Genomic DNA, 16,881 nt, shown 5'->3' on the forward strand with positions numbered 1-16,881 from the left:
AATATCCCCAACCCTTAGAGCAATTATTCTCCCTGAAACGCTTAACATGGATTTTTTGTTTACATTTTACATTTTAAAACTTGAGAATCATTCTTAGTATGTGGGTCCAAACAAAAGCTGGCTGGATTTGGAGCCAGAGCCACAGTTTGCCGACCCCCGGGTAAGATTATAATGACGATAACCCAAGTCAAGTTGACTGAAAAACGTGCTGCCCCCAAAATTCTAAAATCCAGACAGGCCTGGCCGGCGCGGTGGGGAATAGGCGCAGGACCCCGAGTAGGGCCTCAAGAGCCGGCCAGGATCTCGCGGCTCTCCGGGGCCGCCGAGCCTCCGCCACACTTACTCCCAGCAGCGGCCCGCGGCCGACCACCGTCTCCCCCGGCGCCAGGGCCACCCGGGGGCCGCCGTCCTGCGGCTGCAGCTCGAAGACCCGGGACATGGCCGCGAGGATTAGACCCCTTCGCGAGGAGCCGGACCCCGCAGCCGTTTCCGCCTTCCATGGACGGGAGCCGGGCCTACGCAGGCCCCCGGAAAACACAGGGGGAGGGGGAGCAAAGACTGCCCCTGAGTGTGACCAGGCCGCGCGGAGCTGGGGCCCCAGCGCGGGTACGGAGTCCCGCCCCTCCACTCTGACCAGTGACTAGCTCAGGGATTTCCCCCTTCACACCGCCTCCAAACTATTGTTTAAAAGCCCCGGTTAACCCCCCCACCCCAGCCCTTCTCACCGCCCACCTGTCTCGGAGGACACCGGTCCTTGTAGTCCGTGGCGCCTCCACTTCTCCTCGCTTGCCGAGCTGAGACGCCCTGGGAAAACTACCAATCCCAAGAGGCAATGCGCGCTCCTCTCTGCGCCTGTGCGAAATACTAGTCAGCAAGGCGGGGCTAGAGTGGGCTGGACGTGAGGGACTTGAACGGGAAGGGTTCGAAGTCCGGAAGGCTTAAATCGTTGAAGGAGAGGTCGCCACGGCCCAGTAGGTAGGAGGGTCTTCGCTTCCGGCTGACTTTGGGCGGGCGTGCTCGGGGGCGCGGCCCTGGCGCTAGCACAAGCGTCCGCTTAGCCGGCCGGAGCTGCGGTGACATTTGGTGCTGACGGTTGTTATTGTTGTTTACTTGTCAGTGCCCCGTATGGTTTGGAGTCCGGCAAATGCAGTCTGGGCGGGACACGCCAGGAGGGTGGCTCAGAAAGGACGTGGGGTCATTCCTTCCAACCTGCGGGGTCCGCAGGGGGTGAGGGCTCCCCGAGAGCCGGGCGTCTGCGCTGCCTTCCGATCCCTCCCTCCGTGTGACACCCGAAAGAGGGGCGATCTGTCACCTAACTAGAGAGGTAATTCAGCAAAGGTTGGTTCAGAAAGAAGAAGGGGCAGAAGAGGATAGGTTTCTAGGCATCCAGGCAAAACTGGACTTAAAAGAAGAAAAATGTCTAGTGGGATTTTAGGAACCTCACCAAGGCACCCCCATCTGTTAAGTTCAAAAGCTTTCATCTGCCTCCTGTGGTTTAACGGTAAAGGCAGGACGCATTTTATCCCCAGTGAGATCTTGGGAGAAGTAACAAATGTGCATTTAAATGCACAGTAACTTTTTCCTAATATGAGATAGAGTAGTTTGGCTTTGATTTATATTAATGGGGCAGGAGGGTGGGGGTGACAAAAACTTGACTCATGAACTTGTTTTTACCAGTTTGCTTTCTTACTTACCCAGACTCTCAAGAGGAAGTCCTCTGCTGAACTCAGACATTAAAATCCTAACCACCAGAACTAATTTGGACCATAAACCACCAAATGAATGGGATCGTCTGTGGTCTTGGCAAGTACAGAAACATATAGGTGAGTAGCACATCTGGAAAGGGGAATTTGTCATTAGCTGAGCTAGAAGAAGTATTTAGCTGTATCTGAAACCTCTCCTGTGATGGCACCCCTCATTATAAAAGGAAGTGCAAAATGGAATAAACTGATTTTAAGTAAATATGAACTGTCTTTATATGCCAAAATAGCTCCATGCTTTCAACTGATTTCAGAAGCCTGCACCATGCACCTTAGGCAAATTAGCTGAAACTGGACTTTAAATTTTTAGTCACGTGCTATACCTCGATGAGTTATAAACATTGTTTATAGTTGTTAGTCACTGTTGCTTGATGGCCTCAGTGACTGTTATCTTAATTCATAATTGACTATGCATGTAGTGTAGCTTCAAAAAGCCATTTCTAGGGGCTTCCCTGGTGGCGCAGTGGTTGCGAATCTGCCTGCCAATGCAGGGGACACGGGTTCGAGCTCTGCCTGGGAAGATCCCACATGCCGCGGAGCAACTGGGCCCGTGAGTCACAACTACTGAGCCTGCGCGTCTGGAGCCTGTGCTCCGCAACAAGAGAGGCCACGACAGTGAGAGGCCCACGCACCGCGATGAAGAGTGGCCCCCGCTCACTGCAACTAGAGAAAGCCCTCGCACAGAAACAAAGACCCAACACAGCCAAGAATAAATAAATAAAAGCCATTTCTAAAACACTACTCTTATTGAATATTTGAAATTTTGTCAGTATAACCCAGACCTCAACTTCTTGTCTATTTCAGTTAGTATTTGTGTCAAATGTGAGCACCTACCCATTAGATGTAAGTAGATAAACAATTCTTATATAAACTACTAAAAGTTGATCAAGTTTATGATTAAGTCACAAACTGTAGGTGAAGAATTTAATGACAAGGCATTGGTTCCCACAGACAAATATTAATGAGTTAAATAGAATCGAATACTTTTCAAAAGTATTTTCAATCAGTACTTGGAATCGAATGTGTTCTCACAATATTCGTTTCTACTGCTAAAAATAAATTATAGTCTGACTGTGAAGAATCACTTCTCTTTTTTAAGATAATGTTCTTTGGGAGTAAAAAAAACCCAAATATTTAGAAACAAACCCATTTACCAAAAATGTCTAAAAAGAAGAAAGGAAGTAACACGTGTTGGGTGCCTCCCACATGCAATTCAGATGTGGGGCTAGATGTTTTACACATTATCCCTGTTTATGCTTGCAAGAACACACCCCAGAGAAGCATCATTGGCCCCATTTTACAGACTGAGAAGCTCAAGTCAAGAAAGTTAAAGTTCATTAAATCATACCCAGAAAGTATCTGGCTCAGAGTAGGATCTATAGTCTGACCTAAAGGGAGTGAGTCTTTTTAACTTTTGCCTTTTAGCTTACTTATGAGGATAATTCACTAAAACATCAAGCTATGAAGAAAAACTCCAAGAGGAACCACAGTTCAAGGGTTTCTGACCTAGAATTGAACTCTGTGGATGCTGAGAAGGAAAAAAAAGAGCGTCAGAATAACTTTGTTGAACTGCTGCCTCCAGAAGTTACTTTTAAAATTTTCAGTCAGCTGGACATCTGGAGTTTGTGCAGGGCTTCAGTGACATGCAGGAGCTGGAATCACACAATAAGACACAGCGATGCCTTGTGGAAACCTCATTGCCTGACTGTGAGAGCTGTATGCCAAAGAGAGATAGATGATGATCTAGAGAGTGGTTATCCCTGGAGGGTAAGTTTAACCTATGGAGTCTGCAGTGTTCTTGACAATATGGTGGTCAGTTTGAGCCCAAGCCTACCTTCTGCTTGGAAGAGGGAGGATTTCATATCCAGAATGACATACAGAGTTTGTTGGCTTTGGGAGTTAAAGTTGAATTTTATTATTCTTTTCCTGCAAACCACGCTATCTCCCATCCATCTTTTTACATTTTGGGGGCATTTACCTCTGTTAACCACAATAGCTACTTCATTTCACTCTACCTTATCCAAAACCCCCGGGAGACTCTGTGAGTCACTCTGTTCTGTACACACACACACACTTATTAGTATATGTGTGTATATCGATGTAAATAATCTTTTCAGCCCTCTCAATCAGCTTCTCTAGTTTCAAACAAACTCACTCACCAACCACTGACTACCTTCTTTAACAATGGTGGTTTACCTCTTTCAGGTAATACTACTGAGGAATTACCAGAAGAGTAAAGTGAAACATGAATGGCTAAGTGGCAGATATAGCAACATATGTTCTCCTATCAGCCTACCAGAAAAAATCATGTACCCAATGGATGCAGACACATGGGGGGAAATTCTAGAAGCAGAACTGGAAAGATAAGCAGAAAAATCACACACAGATCTCCTAACTTTGAGAGTTTAAAACTAAAGTGACTCTTAGTTTATAAAAGGTATATCTTTAGCCGTCCATTTTTTTGTTTGCCTTTTTACTATTTAACATTTAAAAGAAAACTAAGTAGAACATATTATAAAAATATAGCTTTGATTTTATTTTGCACTTTAGTTAAAAATACGTTTCTGGTTTTACTGTAATGTGGAAAAATCATGAAATGCTATTTATGTAAAAAAACTATACTGATAGAGTGATTTCAAAGTGTATTGTTTCATGTATTTGTGTTACTCTGTTGCAGTACTTTAATGATAAGAGAGTTTGATTGATATTTTCTGCTTAATGATAATTTGAAAATTCAGGAAACCATTTGAAGAAACTGACTTAGAGATTTTTTTTTTTTTTTGCGATACGTGGGCCTCTCACTGTTGTGGCCTCTCCCGTTGCGGGAGAGCGTTGCGCAGGCTCAGCGGCCATGGCTCACGGGCCCAGCCACTCTGCGGCATGTGGGATCTTCCCGGACCGGGGCGCGAACCCATGTCCTCTGCAACGGCAGGTGGACTCTCAACCACTGTGCCACCAGGGAAGCCCTAGAGATTTATTAATTAGTAGACATAACTAGACTCATGGGGAGACTCCCTAAATGAAATTAATAGCAATATGTTTAAATGTATAATAAATTTGTATTTCAATAACTTTAAAATTTCCATTTCAGTGGAATCAGATTGAATTGTCAAACACTGAAACCATTTTGTGTTAAACTTGTGGTTTAATTTAAAATGAATCTGACCAGAGGGCTAAAGCTTATGAGATTAAGATTCCCATTACTTGCCTACAAACCTAGAATTGCTCTCAGGGACTGAAAATATATGGAAAGTTTTCAGCACACATAACGGCCATCAGAACCTCCACACTATTTTTCTTGGTGAAACTTACCTTCTTTTTGACAGCCTTATAGCACCATCTAGTGTACTCCTTGTAGATAACCAAGACAAAGGACCGGCTCCTTTCTGTTTTCTCCACACTGAAGAGAAAGAAAAATATTATTTTCGAGAAACCTGTATACTTTGTTGAAGTTTAGAGCTTTATAGGAGTCTTTAACTTTCATTCTCTTTTTCTTAAAAGTAGATGATATAATATTCACTATTCCAGATTCTTCATTCTGAATCTGTGATCAGCACCATAGGTGAAGTGTCTACAAAACCTTTAGTTAGCATGGGATTTTCTTCTTAAGTGGTGCTCTATAGCATGAAAAAGTGAGTCCAGGAAATCGGTATTCCACGAATAGGCAAATATCAGGAAGGTGCCCCACTCTATACAAATTCCCTTTGTTGGATCAAGTAGATGATGATTGAGTGTCTCCTACTGCCTTCTTGGGGTTGGAAGGGGCCTTGAAGATCAGGCAGTCCAGTCCCTAGGACTATTCAGTCATCCCTGCTATAGGAATGTTCTTCTTCTCACCCACCATTACTTCTTTTCTTGGCAAATTCTTTTGTAAAATATGTCATCCCGACCTGGAAACCATCTCAAACTTCTACCATTCTGGATTAAGTGACCCTCTTAAGGTTCCCCTAGTTCTTTGCGCATACCATTCTCAAAGCTGCATACTACCTTAAATTGTCTGTTTTATTTGTCTATCTCCCCTTTTAGGCTGTGAGCTTCTTAATAGCAGGGTCCATTTATTTATTTTTGTGTTCCCAAACCTGGAACATAGTTCCATAAAGATTTGTTAAATTATTTCTATATTATTTATTTTAATCCTACCCAGAATGTAAAATAAAAATAATTTAACATATTGTTAGTGGATAAGATTGTATTGAAATGCAATGTACAACCTATAAGATATATGGGATGCTTAATATTAATGCTAATATATGAAGAATTATTCTTGTTTTCTCAAAAGCTGTAAGAGAAAAATAGGAAAAGTTGAAATATTTTTTTAAATTCTTTGAATAAACACTTGCAAATAAACTTCACCCAAAAGTTTCACTTATTTTTAATTATTGGGTCACCCCAATCAGTCTTAAGTATTATTTTGTTATATGAATACTCTTTAGTTTGTTTTTTGTTTTAGTATTATACCACTAAAATAATTTTATGTATAATAAGTTATAAACTATGATCACAGTCTACACTGAAAGGAAAGTTTTGGAACTTAATGACAAATTTACAGAATGGGCTTAGAATGAATTGTACATTTATCAGACCAAGCCATTGGCATCTGAGGACATGTGTGTGTGGAGTAGAATGAAAGGAAGGAGTGCTTTCACTCAGAGATAAATAACATGTTACATATGCACAGTTTGTAAAAAGAGTTAAGGTTATTGGGGATAGAGGATTAAAGAATTTCCAATGTTGTATAATGTTTGATCAGCTCAAGACCTAGTTTCTTTGTTTGTTTGTTTGTTTTTAGAAACCTTTCCTTAGTTGCTTCTAGTTTATAACCCAATCTTAAACCAAGATAATCATTAATAAAATCTATGGGAATATAAACTTTAGACCTTAGAATAGTCATGTATAGAAGCCTAATTTGAAAAATATACCCCTAACCAGTTTAATTTCATCTTTGCTTTGACTTTACATGATATCTTCTCTCCAAAACTTCCAGTACCCTAATAATATTAACAAAAATAAGATGAGTATTAACACTAGGAAATGGCTTGGGAAGAATATATAAGATGGAAGATCACACATTTTTATTTAAAGTAGAGTTGAAAGAACAAAACCATCAGATGGATGAAATTAGGTCAACAATGGACAAAGTTGATTAATTACAATAGCCAACATTTATTGAATGCCTACTCTGCCCCAAGCATTGTGCTTATGTGGGGGGTACTCTAACTCTATATCCATTTTATGCATGAAGGAACTGAAAATTAGAGAATGATCTTATCTGTCTAGTTCAACCCCACTCCTCAGCACCTGTAAGAGTAATACATAGTAGGTGCTCATTAAATTTTTATTTTGAACAAGTAAAAACTAATCTGAGAACAAGTAACTCAAATGAAAGAGCCAAGAATGTTCCTTCAACTTTTTATTTTGAAAAATTTCAAACCCCCAGAAAAGTAATAATACATGACAAAAAAACTCTTACATGGGAGGAGCTTCAAGATAGTGGAAGAGTAAGACGCGGAGATCACCTTCCTCCCCACAGATACATCAAAAAACTCTTACATGTATATCTTCACCTAGATATACCAGTTGTTAACGTTTCCACATTTATTATTTATTTTTGCTGAAACATTTGAAAATAAGTTGCAGATGTGATACTTCACTCCTAAATACTTCAGCATGCATCTCCTAAGAATAAGTACAGTCTCCTAAGTACAATTTCATTAGCACATTTTTTTTTTTTTTTTTTTTTTGCGGTACGCGGGCCTCTCACTGCTGTGGCCTCTCCTGTTGCGGAGCACAGGATCCAGACGCTCAGGCTCAGCAGCCATGTCTCCTGGGACCAGCCGCTCCGCGGCATGTGGGATCCTCCCAGACCGGGGCACGAACCCATGTCCCCTGCATCGGCAGGCGGACTCTCAACCACTGTGCCGCCAGGGAAGCCCAGCACATCTATTTTTTTATATTAATTCAATAATATCATCTAATTTACAATCCCTATTTAAATTTACCCAATGGTTCCAAAAATATCTTTTATAGATTTTTTTCCCCAATTCAAGATCCAGACAAGGTTTACATATGCATATCATTTTTTATGTTCCTTTAATCTCTTTTAACCAGAAGCATCTCCCTGCCCTTTGATTTTTTTTTTCAGGATATTGACTTGTTTTTTGTTTTTGATTTTTTTTAAGAATTCAGACTGGTTATCTTATAGAATGTTCTGTAATTGATTTGTCTTATTCTCCCTTTATGATCTGATTCAGGTAAAACACATTCAGCAATTAGACTACATAGGTGATGTAATATACTTCTTATTGTACTACATTAAGAAGCACATAATGTCCGATCACTTTACAATGTGAGAGGGTAATCTGATCATTTGCTTGAGATGATAATCACCAAATCTCTCTATTTAAAGTGTTATTTTTTCCCTGGAGCTAAGATTTCTTTTTTCAACAACGTGTTTCTAGATTATTCCCCCATGGCTGCCCTATGCTAAATACTTTATAATTTCATCTTCACAATTAATTAGATTTTTAAAGAGCATAGGAAATCATCACCAAGTTCTTTGCCAGGTAATCTAAAACATAAGTATAAAAAGAAAATGAAAACCTACTATTTGAACACAAATCTCTTTGATTTTAGAGAACAAGCTTTTAACCACTAGAGTAAAGTGTCTTTTATAAATTCAGCACTTTGTTCTTATGTTGAGACAACATGACAGGCTAAGACTAACATGAAACATCTCCCATTACAAGTATAAAGAGAATCTATGGGAAATTAATATTAAATATATAGAACTTACATTTCTACTAATGGCAGAACAGATAATTCTGACAAGATATCCTACTCAGGACAACTCGAAAACCTGGGGGGGAAGTTAATCTATTTGAAGGCATCCCAGAGCTAATAAGATAGAAAAGAAATATTGGACCAGTTTCTGGGGAAAGAAAGAGAACCAAAGAGGTAAGTCAATAATTGAGGTTAATCTTGCCATGAAGCATTTGCTAGTTTCTGCAGGAGCAGCTGAGAGATTAAGTAGATTTTGAAAGCCTGCAAGGCCACGAGGACAATGAGCAGAATCTAGGATTCACTAAGAGAAAGGGAACCAGTAAACCCTCTCCTTAGTAATCTACCTTCTTGTGGTTTGGGACCCAGAAGGACAGCATCCTAGGAATGGAAGTGACCTGGAAGTACATAGTACCTCACAGGAAAACCATGCACCTTCAAAACATCTCAACCTCTGAAACTGCAGTGAGAGGATCCCAGAAGAATAATGCCCTAGACACCTGGCAGAAGCAAAAAAAAAAAAAAAAAAGTTCTCCCTGGAGAAACATATCAACATTTTAGGCTTTATATTATCTCTACAAGCATTTTAAAAAATCAGTGTCTGATGTGCATACACACACACACACACACACACACACACACACACACATGAGGAGACATTATAATGAATAAAATCAAAGAGAAAAACACAATGGAAAAGACCCACAGTTGGAATTATCAGATGCAGTCTCCAAAATAACAAAGCTTGAGGTAACCAATGACATAAAAAGCAAGTTGAGAATTTCATCAGAGAAATAATAAAAAGAGCCAAATGGGAATTATACAAGTAAAAAGTAAAATGACATGCTAAGAAAGCAATAGATGGATTTAACAGCAGATTAAGCACAGCTAAGAGAGGAGAAAGTGTTAATGAATCTGAAGATAAGTACAAAGAAAATATCCAGAATGAGGCAAAAAGAAAGAAAGGATGAAAAATACAGAAAAGAGAATAGTGGAAAAACATTTATAATGAAGTGAGAAGCTCTATACGTGTGTAATTAGAGTTCAAAAAGACAAGGAGAGATAGAATGAGGTAGAAGCAATTTTGAAGCAATGACAGCTAAGAACTTCCCCAAATTTTTGAAAGACCTTAAGTCACAGATTCAAGAAGCCATAAAGTCTGCAAACATGCTAAATAAAATATATACCCCCTCTTAAGCTACATATGCTGAAAAGTAAAGACAAAGAGAAAAATGAAAGCAGTCAAAGAAAAAGGACAAACTACCATTGGATGAACAATAATTGAATGATTTCTTCTTAACAAGAACAAAAGGTTGTTATCTTCAAAAAGCTTTCCAAAGAAGAAAAGTACCAACTGAGAATTCCGTATCCAGAGGAGATACTTTTCAAGAAGAAAAGTGAAGCAAAGACATGCTCAGGAAAACAAAAACTGGGAGAGTTCTTCATGAATGGACTTGAACTAAAGTATATATTGAAAAGGTAAAAAGAATATGTTCCCAGATTTAATCTGGTTGGAATACAGGAATGAATAGAAAGCAAGAAAAGTGGTAAATATGTGGACAAATCTCAATGAATGCCAAGTATAAGGCAATAATAAAATCTGCAATGGAAAGACAAAGATATTAGACTGGATTTTTTTTTTAACTGTGTTACCAAACTGAACTTGGGTCCGCTTGCCTGATGCACAGCAAAGCCAATTTACTGACACCAGGTTGTGGTGAAAGAAAATACAGCATTTATTTCAGGTGCCAAGCAAGGAGTACAGGCAGCTCATGCTCAAAAGACCCAAACTCCCTGATGGCTTTCTGGGAAGCATTTTTAAAGGCAACATTTGGGGTTGAGGGTTTCAGGATGCATGAATTTCTTCTGATTCGTTTGTGGTGGGGTAACAGGGTGATTTTCAGAAATCTTAATCATCAACTTTCTGGTTCCAACCAGTCTGGAGTACCATCCTCCACCTGAGTGAGGGAGGGGAGCCTTAGTTCCTGAAGAACAACTTAAAAATATCCATATCTATCAGATTTTGTAGGTATCTAGATATCTATAATATCTGATAGATTATGATATCTGATAGATTATGATATCTATCATATCCTTTGAGAAGGAACTAGGACTCTGTTTTATTGCTGAATTATTGTCATTGCTTTTCTTGTTTAACTGCTTTTCCTTTGTTTCTGCATTCCCTCACTTCCCTAATTAGTAACTGCCTGTGCCTGCTCTTTAGAACTCAGGGAAGGCCTTGGAGACTAAAGTTTTTTTCTACAAACAAGAAACAGGAGACACAGAAGGGCTTTTGTACCCAAGAGGGCCCCAAAGTGTCCTGCTCAGTTTCATTCCCCTTTTCTTTGGTACTCCTCAATCTTGAGGGGAACAGGTGTGGGACAAGAAAGGGAGTAAAGTTTTGTATAGAGAGGTTAATCATAAACTCAGCAGAGGAACTCAGTTTTAGGGGGACTTGTTTTCAACTATATGCATTTTACAAGAGACACATCAAAACTTAAGGATATAAAAAAGTGTTAAGTAGAAGGATGGAAAAATATATGCTATGCAAACACTGACAAAAGAAAAAAGTTGATGTATCTAATATCAGACAAACTTTAAGGAAAAATATATAACTGGAGTATTTTTTACAAAACTATACAATTATAAAAAACACAATTCGCCATGAAGATTGTCTTTTCTATTTGTATGAATTTAATAATACAGCCTGAAAATATAGAAATAAAAATTAACTACAAGAACAAGTAGAAGAATCCATAATCACAGTAGGACATTTTATCACACCTCTGTCAGCAATTGATAGAAAAAACACAAAAAATATAATAATGATGTATAAGAGCAATGCTACTGCCTCAAATAAGTAGAAAAGACATAAAACAGAAAACATCAACAGAAAGATAATGGAGAGTTGCCAAAGCTACCAGAGCTAGAGGGACCAAGATTCTGGAGAAGGATGGACCTGGAGAGGTAAGTTGATATTCTGCAGTTTTCTTTTCCCTGAAAACATTTGGCAATTCCAGGTGTGATGCAAAAAAACTGAGAATCTGGCCTTTGTTAAGATAGAGGACCTTGGCAGAGGAGGCAGGGAATCTAGCAGAGCTGTGGGTGGCCTCAAGAGGACTGAAGAGACAAAATTGGAGACTTGAAGGCTCAACCAGAAGGGAGAGGCGGAGAGCTAAGTCTTAAGACATTTGCCAAACTCTGAAGCTCTGCAGAATTGGAGGTTAAGAAGCTAAGCAGAGAGCCTCTGAGAAACAGAGCAGAGTTTTCACACGGTCTCACACTGCCAAGGAAACTAGTTAGAGTTGGGGTCCACGTGACAGAGGGGCCCAGGTGAGCATCCAGGTTCTCAGTTTAAACCCCTGGAGGGCTCCACAAAAAAGTCTCCAGCCTCAATTCAGCTAAATCTCTAATTTGATTAAGATGAGCAAACCCCTGGGCCTAGCAGAAGACACTTCCTCTTTAGAGGAAGATAATATCACTTGGAGCCTCTATAGGTTATAATATACAAAGTCTACATACAATAAAAAGTTACCAGGCATACTAAAAGACAGAATTAAATGATGGAAAGTCAAGAGAAAGGACCCAAGTCAAAGGGAATTAGTGGAGTTTGCCAACAAGGACTTCACAATAACTACGTTTAATAAGTCCAAGTAAATGGAAGAAAAGAGATAACAATGAAGAATTTTACCAGAAAATTCTAGAATAAAAAAGAACTAAATGGAAATTCTAGAACTAAAAAGTACAACAGCAGACAGGAAAACTCAGTATGTTGGTTTAATGGCAGATTAAAACACTGCAGAAAAAAGACATTTGTGAACTGAGAAATAGAACAATAGAAAAATGTTTTGAGCCAAAGCACAGAGAGAAAAATGATTTTTAAAAAAAATGATTTAGAGATTATGAGTCAGAATACAAAACTTTAGTATATTTATAATTGGACTTCCAGAAGCAATGGAGAGAGAGAAGTAACCCTCAAGTTTCCTCAGCTCAATAGGACATGCAGGAGACCATTGAAAAGGATCCCATGCTCCATGAGAGGGCTATAGAAGTAGCTGAAAAATAAGGCAAAAGGACCCCAAAGTAGAACCCTGGGATTGACAACCGAAACCAGGAGCCAAATAGAGAATGCCACAGAGTTCTTACAGCACCATCAGTGCAGTAAGATTTGCAGTGGGCCAAAGGCAGCAGTGGGAGAACACCCATGCCCTGAGCCCTGATCACTCCCAGAGAAGAGACTGCAAATTACAGGGACAAAGGATACAGTGTGAGGAAAAGCTACTGCCCACAGGGAAAGAGGCCTTTCAGAAGGCTGTTAGAAGTGAAGGCCTCACTTGGTTCGCAAGGGCAACCACAGGCTTTGCCCTTGACGCTGTTACTCAAGCTTCCTGCTCTGCCTGGATGCCAGGAAAGGGGAAGGAGAAAGGAAAAAGGAAAGAGGAACTCCAAATAGGATTGCCAGATTTAGCAAATAAAAACACAAGGTGCCCAGTTAAATTTTTATTTTAGATAAACAACAAATCATTTTACTATACTTAATAGGATATACTTACACTAAAACATAAATTGTTCATTTTTTAATCTGAAATCCAAATTTAACTAGGCATCTGTTTTTTCCCTGGCAACCCTAACCCTGAAAGACGGAGTAAGGTGCTGAGCCTGAGTTAACCTGGAAATGACTGGAGAACGTTTAATAGGCAAGGTTAGGTGTCACAGCATGTCCCATCCCCCCCCCAACTCCACAGCCCTCAATGAACACAAAATGGTTGCTGACGAAGCCATGACCCTGTAAGGTAACCCAGCCTCTTCTCAGGCCCACTCTGCCTAAGCACCCGCAGCATGCCCCTTTCCACTCCCCTGCTGCTGCCTCATGCTGTTATAGGACACAGGAGTTCTCCCAGGTTTTGGGAGAAATATAGAATGTTCTGCCGCGAAATCCCTCAAACATGTCTGGGATTGGGGGTTCCACTCTCAGAGAATGTAGGAGCAGGACTCTCAGAGGCGCCCCATATAGACATCCTTTAGTCTTCTCTGATTTTCTTCTTTCCACCAACTGGCAAACATCTCAATTGCTTTTTGAGTGGGAATGCTGAACTTTAGTTGTACCTTGCATCCTTCCTATTATATGGTAGTTCATTTAGTAAACACTGTTCTAGATTTATTTAAAGTGAATCTTTTGGAATTCAGAACACCCTTCTCAAGTGCCTGGGTCTTTGCATTGAAAGCCTGACTATGAAAACCTTTGTTTCCTCTGTGCTTTTTTTTTTTCTTTTAGTCTTTTGAAATTCAAAGCAGCTCTGACTCCTTTGTTCTTAGCCAAATCCACTCTCCCCACAAAGCTCTGGAGGCCTGCCTTCACAGGTGGAGAGCGGCAGAGAAATAAGACTCACTGGGAGTGGAAAGTACAGTGCAAAGTGTTACCAAAAAATCAACTCATTCTATTATTACTCTACACAGTAAAACAATTCGGGAAAAGGAAGAAAGATTAAGAACAACAGAGACTGAAATGAGACCAAAGAAGGTCATAGTACAAATGAAGGATGCAAGTCAGGTCTGATTAAAGCTCAGCATTTTTGTGTTCAGCCCTGCTATAAATAAGCCCACTTTTTTAATAAACCCATTTCGCATTTTTCCAACACCTCCCTAGTCCCTGACAGGCAGAATGGATGGTAAAATAAGATAAAACTAGAGGTTTGCAAACCACACCAATTGTGCTGTGTTACCATAAACATTAACTTGTCAAGGAAAATTTTTTTAATATCCATTTTCTAAGGCCTGTTTTTCAGCTATGGGTCTTCTGAGTCATGTAGAGAAGAAACCGACTGCTGGTTTCCCAATCTGCTTGTTTTGGTTTAGTTTTAATAGGACAAAATTATCTATTTGAACATCAGTGAAAGCCTGGGAGAAAATATTTACATAAACACATAAAAGAAGTTTTCTAAAAATCACATTTGAAATTTTCCCAACTTAATGTGATGTCTTGTGGTTTTTGTTGCCAATAAGTAGATTAGGCAGAATTTTCTGTCTTTTCGTTATTCTCATAAGAATAAGAATAATAAAAGAATTTTTACCATTGTTTTTCCATGTGTGGCCTATTGTTTTAATCAGTTCAGCTTCTTTTTTCTCTCCTAGACTTCTTTTATTATATATTTATTAAATTTACCTTTTCCCTAAATGTTTTGTTGAAAAAATCCAAACATACAGAGACTTGAAAGAATAAGATAATCGTACAATCACCTAGATTATCCAGTCGTTAACTTTAGCCACATCTGCTTTATCTATACCAGGTTTCAAAACCTTGGCACTATTGACATTATGGGTTCTTTAGGGGGCTGTCCTGTACTTTGTAGGATGTTTAACAGCATCCCTGACCTCTACTCATTAGATGCCTGGAGTACCCCTTCCCCAGTAGTGACACAAAACTGTCTCCAAACATTGCCAAATGTCCCTGGTATAGAACTGGTCTATGATAAAAATACATACCACTTCCGTTGAGCTGAAGTATTTGAAAGTAGGTTTTCAGGCCTCATACTTTACCCATAAATACTACAGTATGTTTTTCCTCAGGACACACACATACACACTCCTACAAAATCACAGCCCCATAATCACACCCAAGAAATTTAACTTTCATACAATTATATATCATCTAATACCCCCAGCTCAGATCCAAATTTCACTCCGTTGATCACAGAAAAGTATGATTTCAAGCTTTTGAACGCTCGTCAATCTGTTAGTAAGAAATGATATCTTCATGTAGCTTTTTGCAATGATTTATTATGAACTTTTTCAAACATACAGTAAAGCTGAAAGAACTTTCTCACTGTAGATTTGATTTGCATTTCTCTTGTCAAAACAAAGTTCATATGTTTAAAGGTGCTTTTATTTTTGGTGTGTCTGAATCTTTGCTTTTCTCGACTTCTGAGTGCTTTGTAAATAGGGAAAGTTAGCTCTTTATCTGTGGTATATGTTGCAGCTATATTTCTCCCAGTTTGTCACTTGTCTTTTGATTTTGCTTATAGTGCTTTTTCCATAAAACTTCTTTCTATTAACATAGTCAATTTTGTTGATTCTTTCTGCTATTGCATCTGGATGATGAGTGTATTTTAAAAGTTTCCCCCCACAGCAAGACTATGAATAAATTAACTTGGGGTTTTTTCCTAGTGCATTTTTGGCTCATTTTGTCATTTGAAGTATGAAATATGAAGTATCTTGTGGATCCCAATTTTTTTTTTCAAATAGCTGTGCAGTTGTCCTAACAGCATTTTTATAAAGTCTGTCTTTAACCCAGTGATTTGAGATGCCACTTTACTCATTAATAAAGTTTACTTGGTTCTATTTCTGAATTTTCAGTTATGTTCCTGATCTATCCATCTATTCATGCCATATTGTTTTAGTTATAGAGGATTTATAGTGTATTTGTATTTAACAGGGTTATCTCTCCTCACTGACCCTTTTTTCCCACAGATTTTCCTATATATGTGTGTTCATTTTTCCATGCAAATTTAGAATCAATTTGTCTAGTTTCTAGAAAAATACTTGTTGGAATTTTATGGAAGTAGTGTTAAATTAAGGGTAAGTTACATCTTTTTGATGTCAAGTTATCTTATCCAAGACCAAGGAATTTGTCTTTCAGGAATGTTTTACATTTTTCCTAGACATTTCTTTTTAAGTTTATTTTTCAAGTATTTTTCTCTTTTATGCTGTTATTGTAAATGGGATTTTCTCTTATTTTATCTTCTAATTGGTTACCATTACAAACACACACACACAAACGCACACACACTATTAATTTTTGTACGTTAGTTTTGTAGCCTGCTAACTTACTGAATTCTTTTGTTCATATCAGTATTGGGTTTTCCAGATGTATTATTATATCACTTGCAAATGGAATTTTCCTTTTTTTCTGATATTTATATATATTTTTTCACTTTAATGAGTACACTGACTAATGCATCCAGTATGTTGTTAAACAGTGAACATCTCTGCATTGTTCCTTACCTCAGTAGGAATGCTTCCAGTATTTCTCCATCATAACATTCCCTCTCTTATCATATATATATATATATATATATATATATATATGTCATACATATATAATATGTATAATCATGTTGGGGGAATATCCATTAATTTCTATTTCATCTAATACTCTCATTAGGAATGCATACTGTATTTTATTAAAGGACTTTGGGGCATCTATAATTTAAGTTATGCATTTCTCACTTGAGAATTTTTAAGAACTTTACACATGTTATGTTAATATTCTATACACTATAAGGATAGCTTCTTAGGTTGACATAACACATGTATGTTTTCTCAGATCCAGAAAACCAACAGTATT

The 16,881-nt window shown here is 38.7% G+C and overlaps 2 protein-coding genes across 7 annotated transcripts in view; one reads left to right on the forward strand and one right to left on the reverse strand.

Moving 5' to 3' along the window:
- The window catches only part of APLF (aprataxin and PNKP like factor), a 110,160-nt gene extending 109,500 nt beyond the window's left edge, over positions 1–660 (reverse strand). For 3 of the 6 annotated variants that reach the window (XR_016395420.1, XM_022597206.3, XM_089923073.1), the window contains exon 1: positions 344–660. Coding sequence is in view for 5 of the 6 variants with exons in the window: in XM_022597206.3 (XP_022452914.2) it covers positions 344–439 (96 nt within the window). In the remaining variant the exon portion in view is untranslated. The remainder of the gene's footprint in view (positions 1–343) is intronic. The other 3 variants (XM_022597208.3, XM_089923076.1, XM_089923074.1) reach the window with 1 other exon arrangement.
- A 216-nt stretch (positions 661–876) lies between these two features.
- Positions 877–16,551, forward strand: FBXO48 (F-box protein 48). Its single transcript, XM_089923077.1, has 3 exons — positions 877–975; positions 1,699–3,527; positions 3,966–16,551. Exons 2-3 carry the CDS (start codon positions 3,222–3,224, stop codon positions 4,125–4,127), a joined length of 468 nt encoding a protein of 155 aa, XP_089779203.1. The 5' UTR covers positions 877–975; positions 1,699–3,221; the 3' UTR covers positions 4,128–16,551.
- Positions 16,552–16,881: the final 330 nt, after the last annotated feature.

The sequence above is a fragment of the Delphinapterus leucas genome, chromosome 13, assembly GCF_059928025.1.
Source record: "Delphinapterus leucas isolate spDelLeu-1000000601 "Yukka" chromosome 13, BTC_Dleu_Yukka2, whole genome shotgun sequence".
Taxonomy (NCBI): domain Eukaryota; kingdom Metazoa; phylum Chordata; class Mammalia; order Artiodactyla; family Monodontidae; genus Delphinapterus; species Delphinapterus leucas.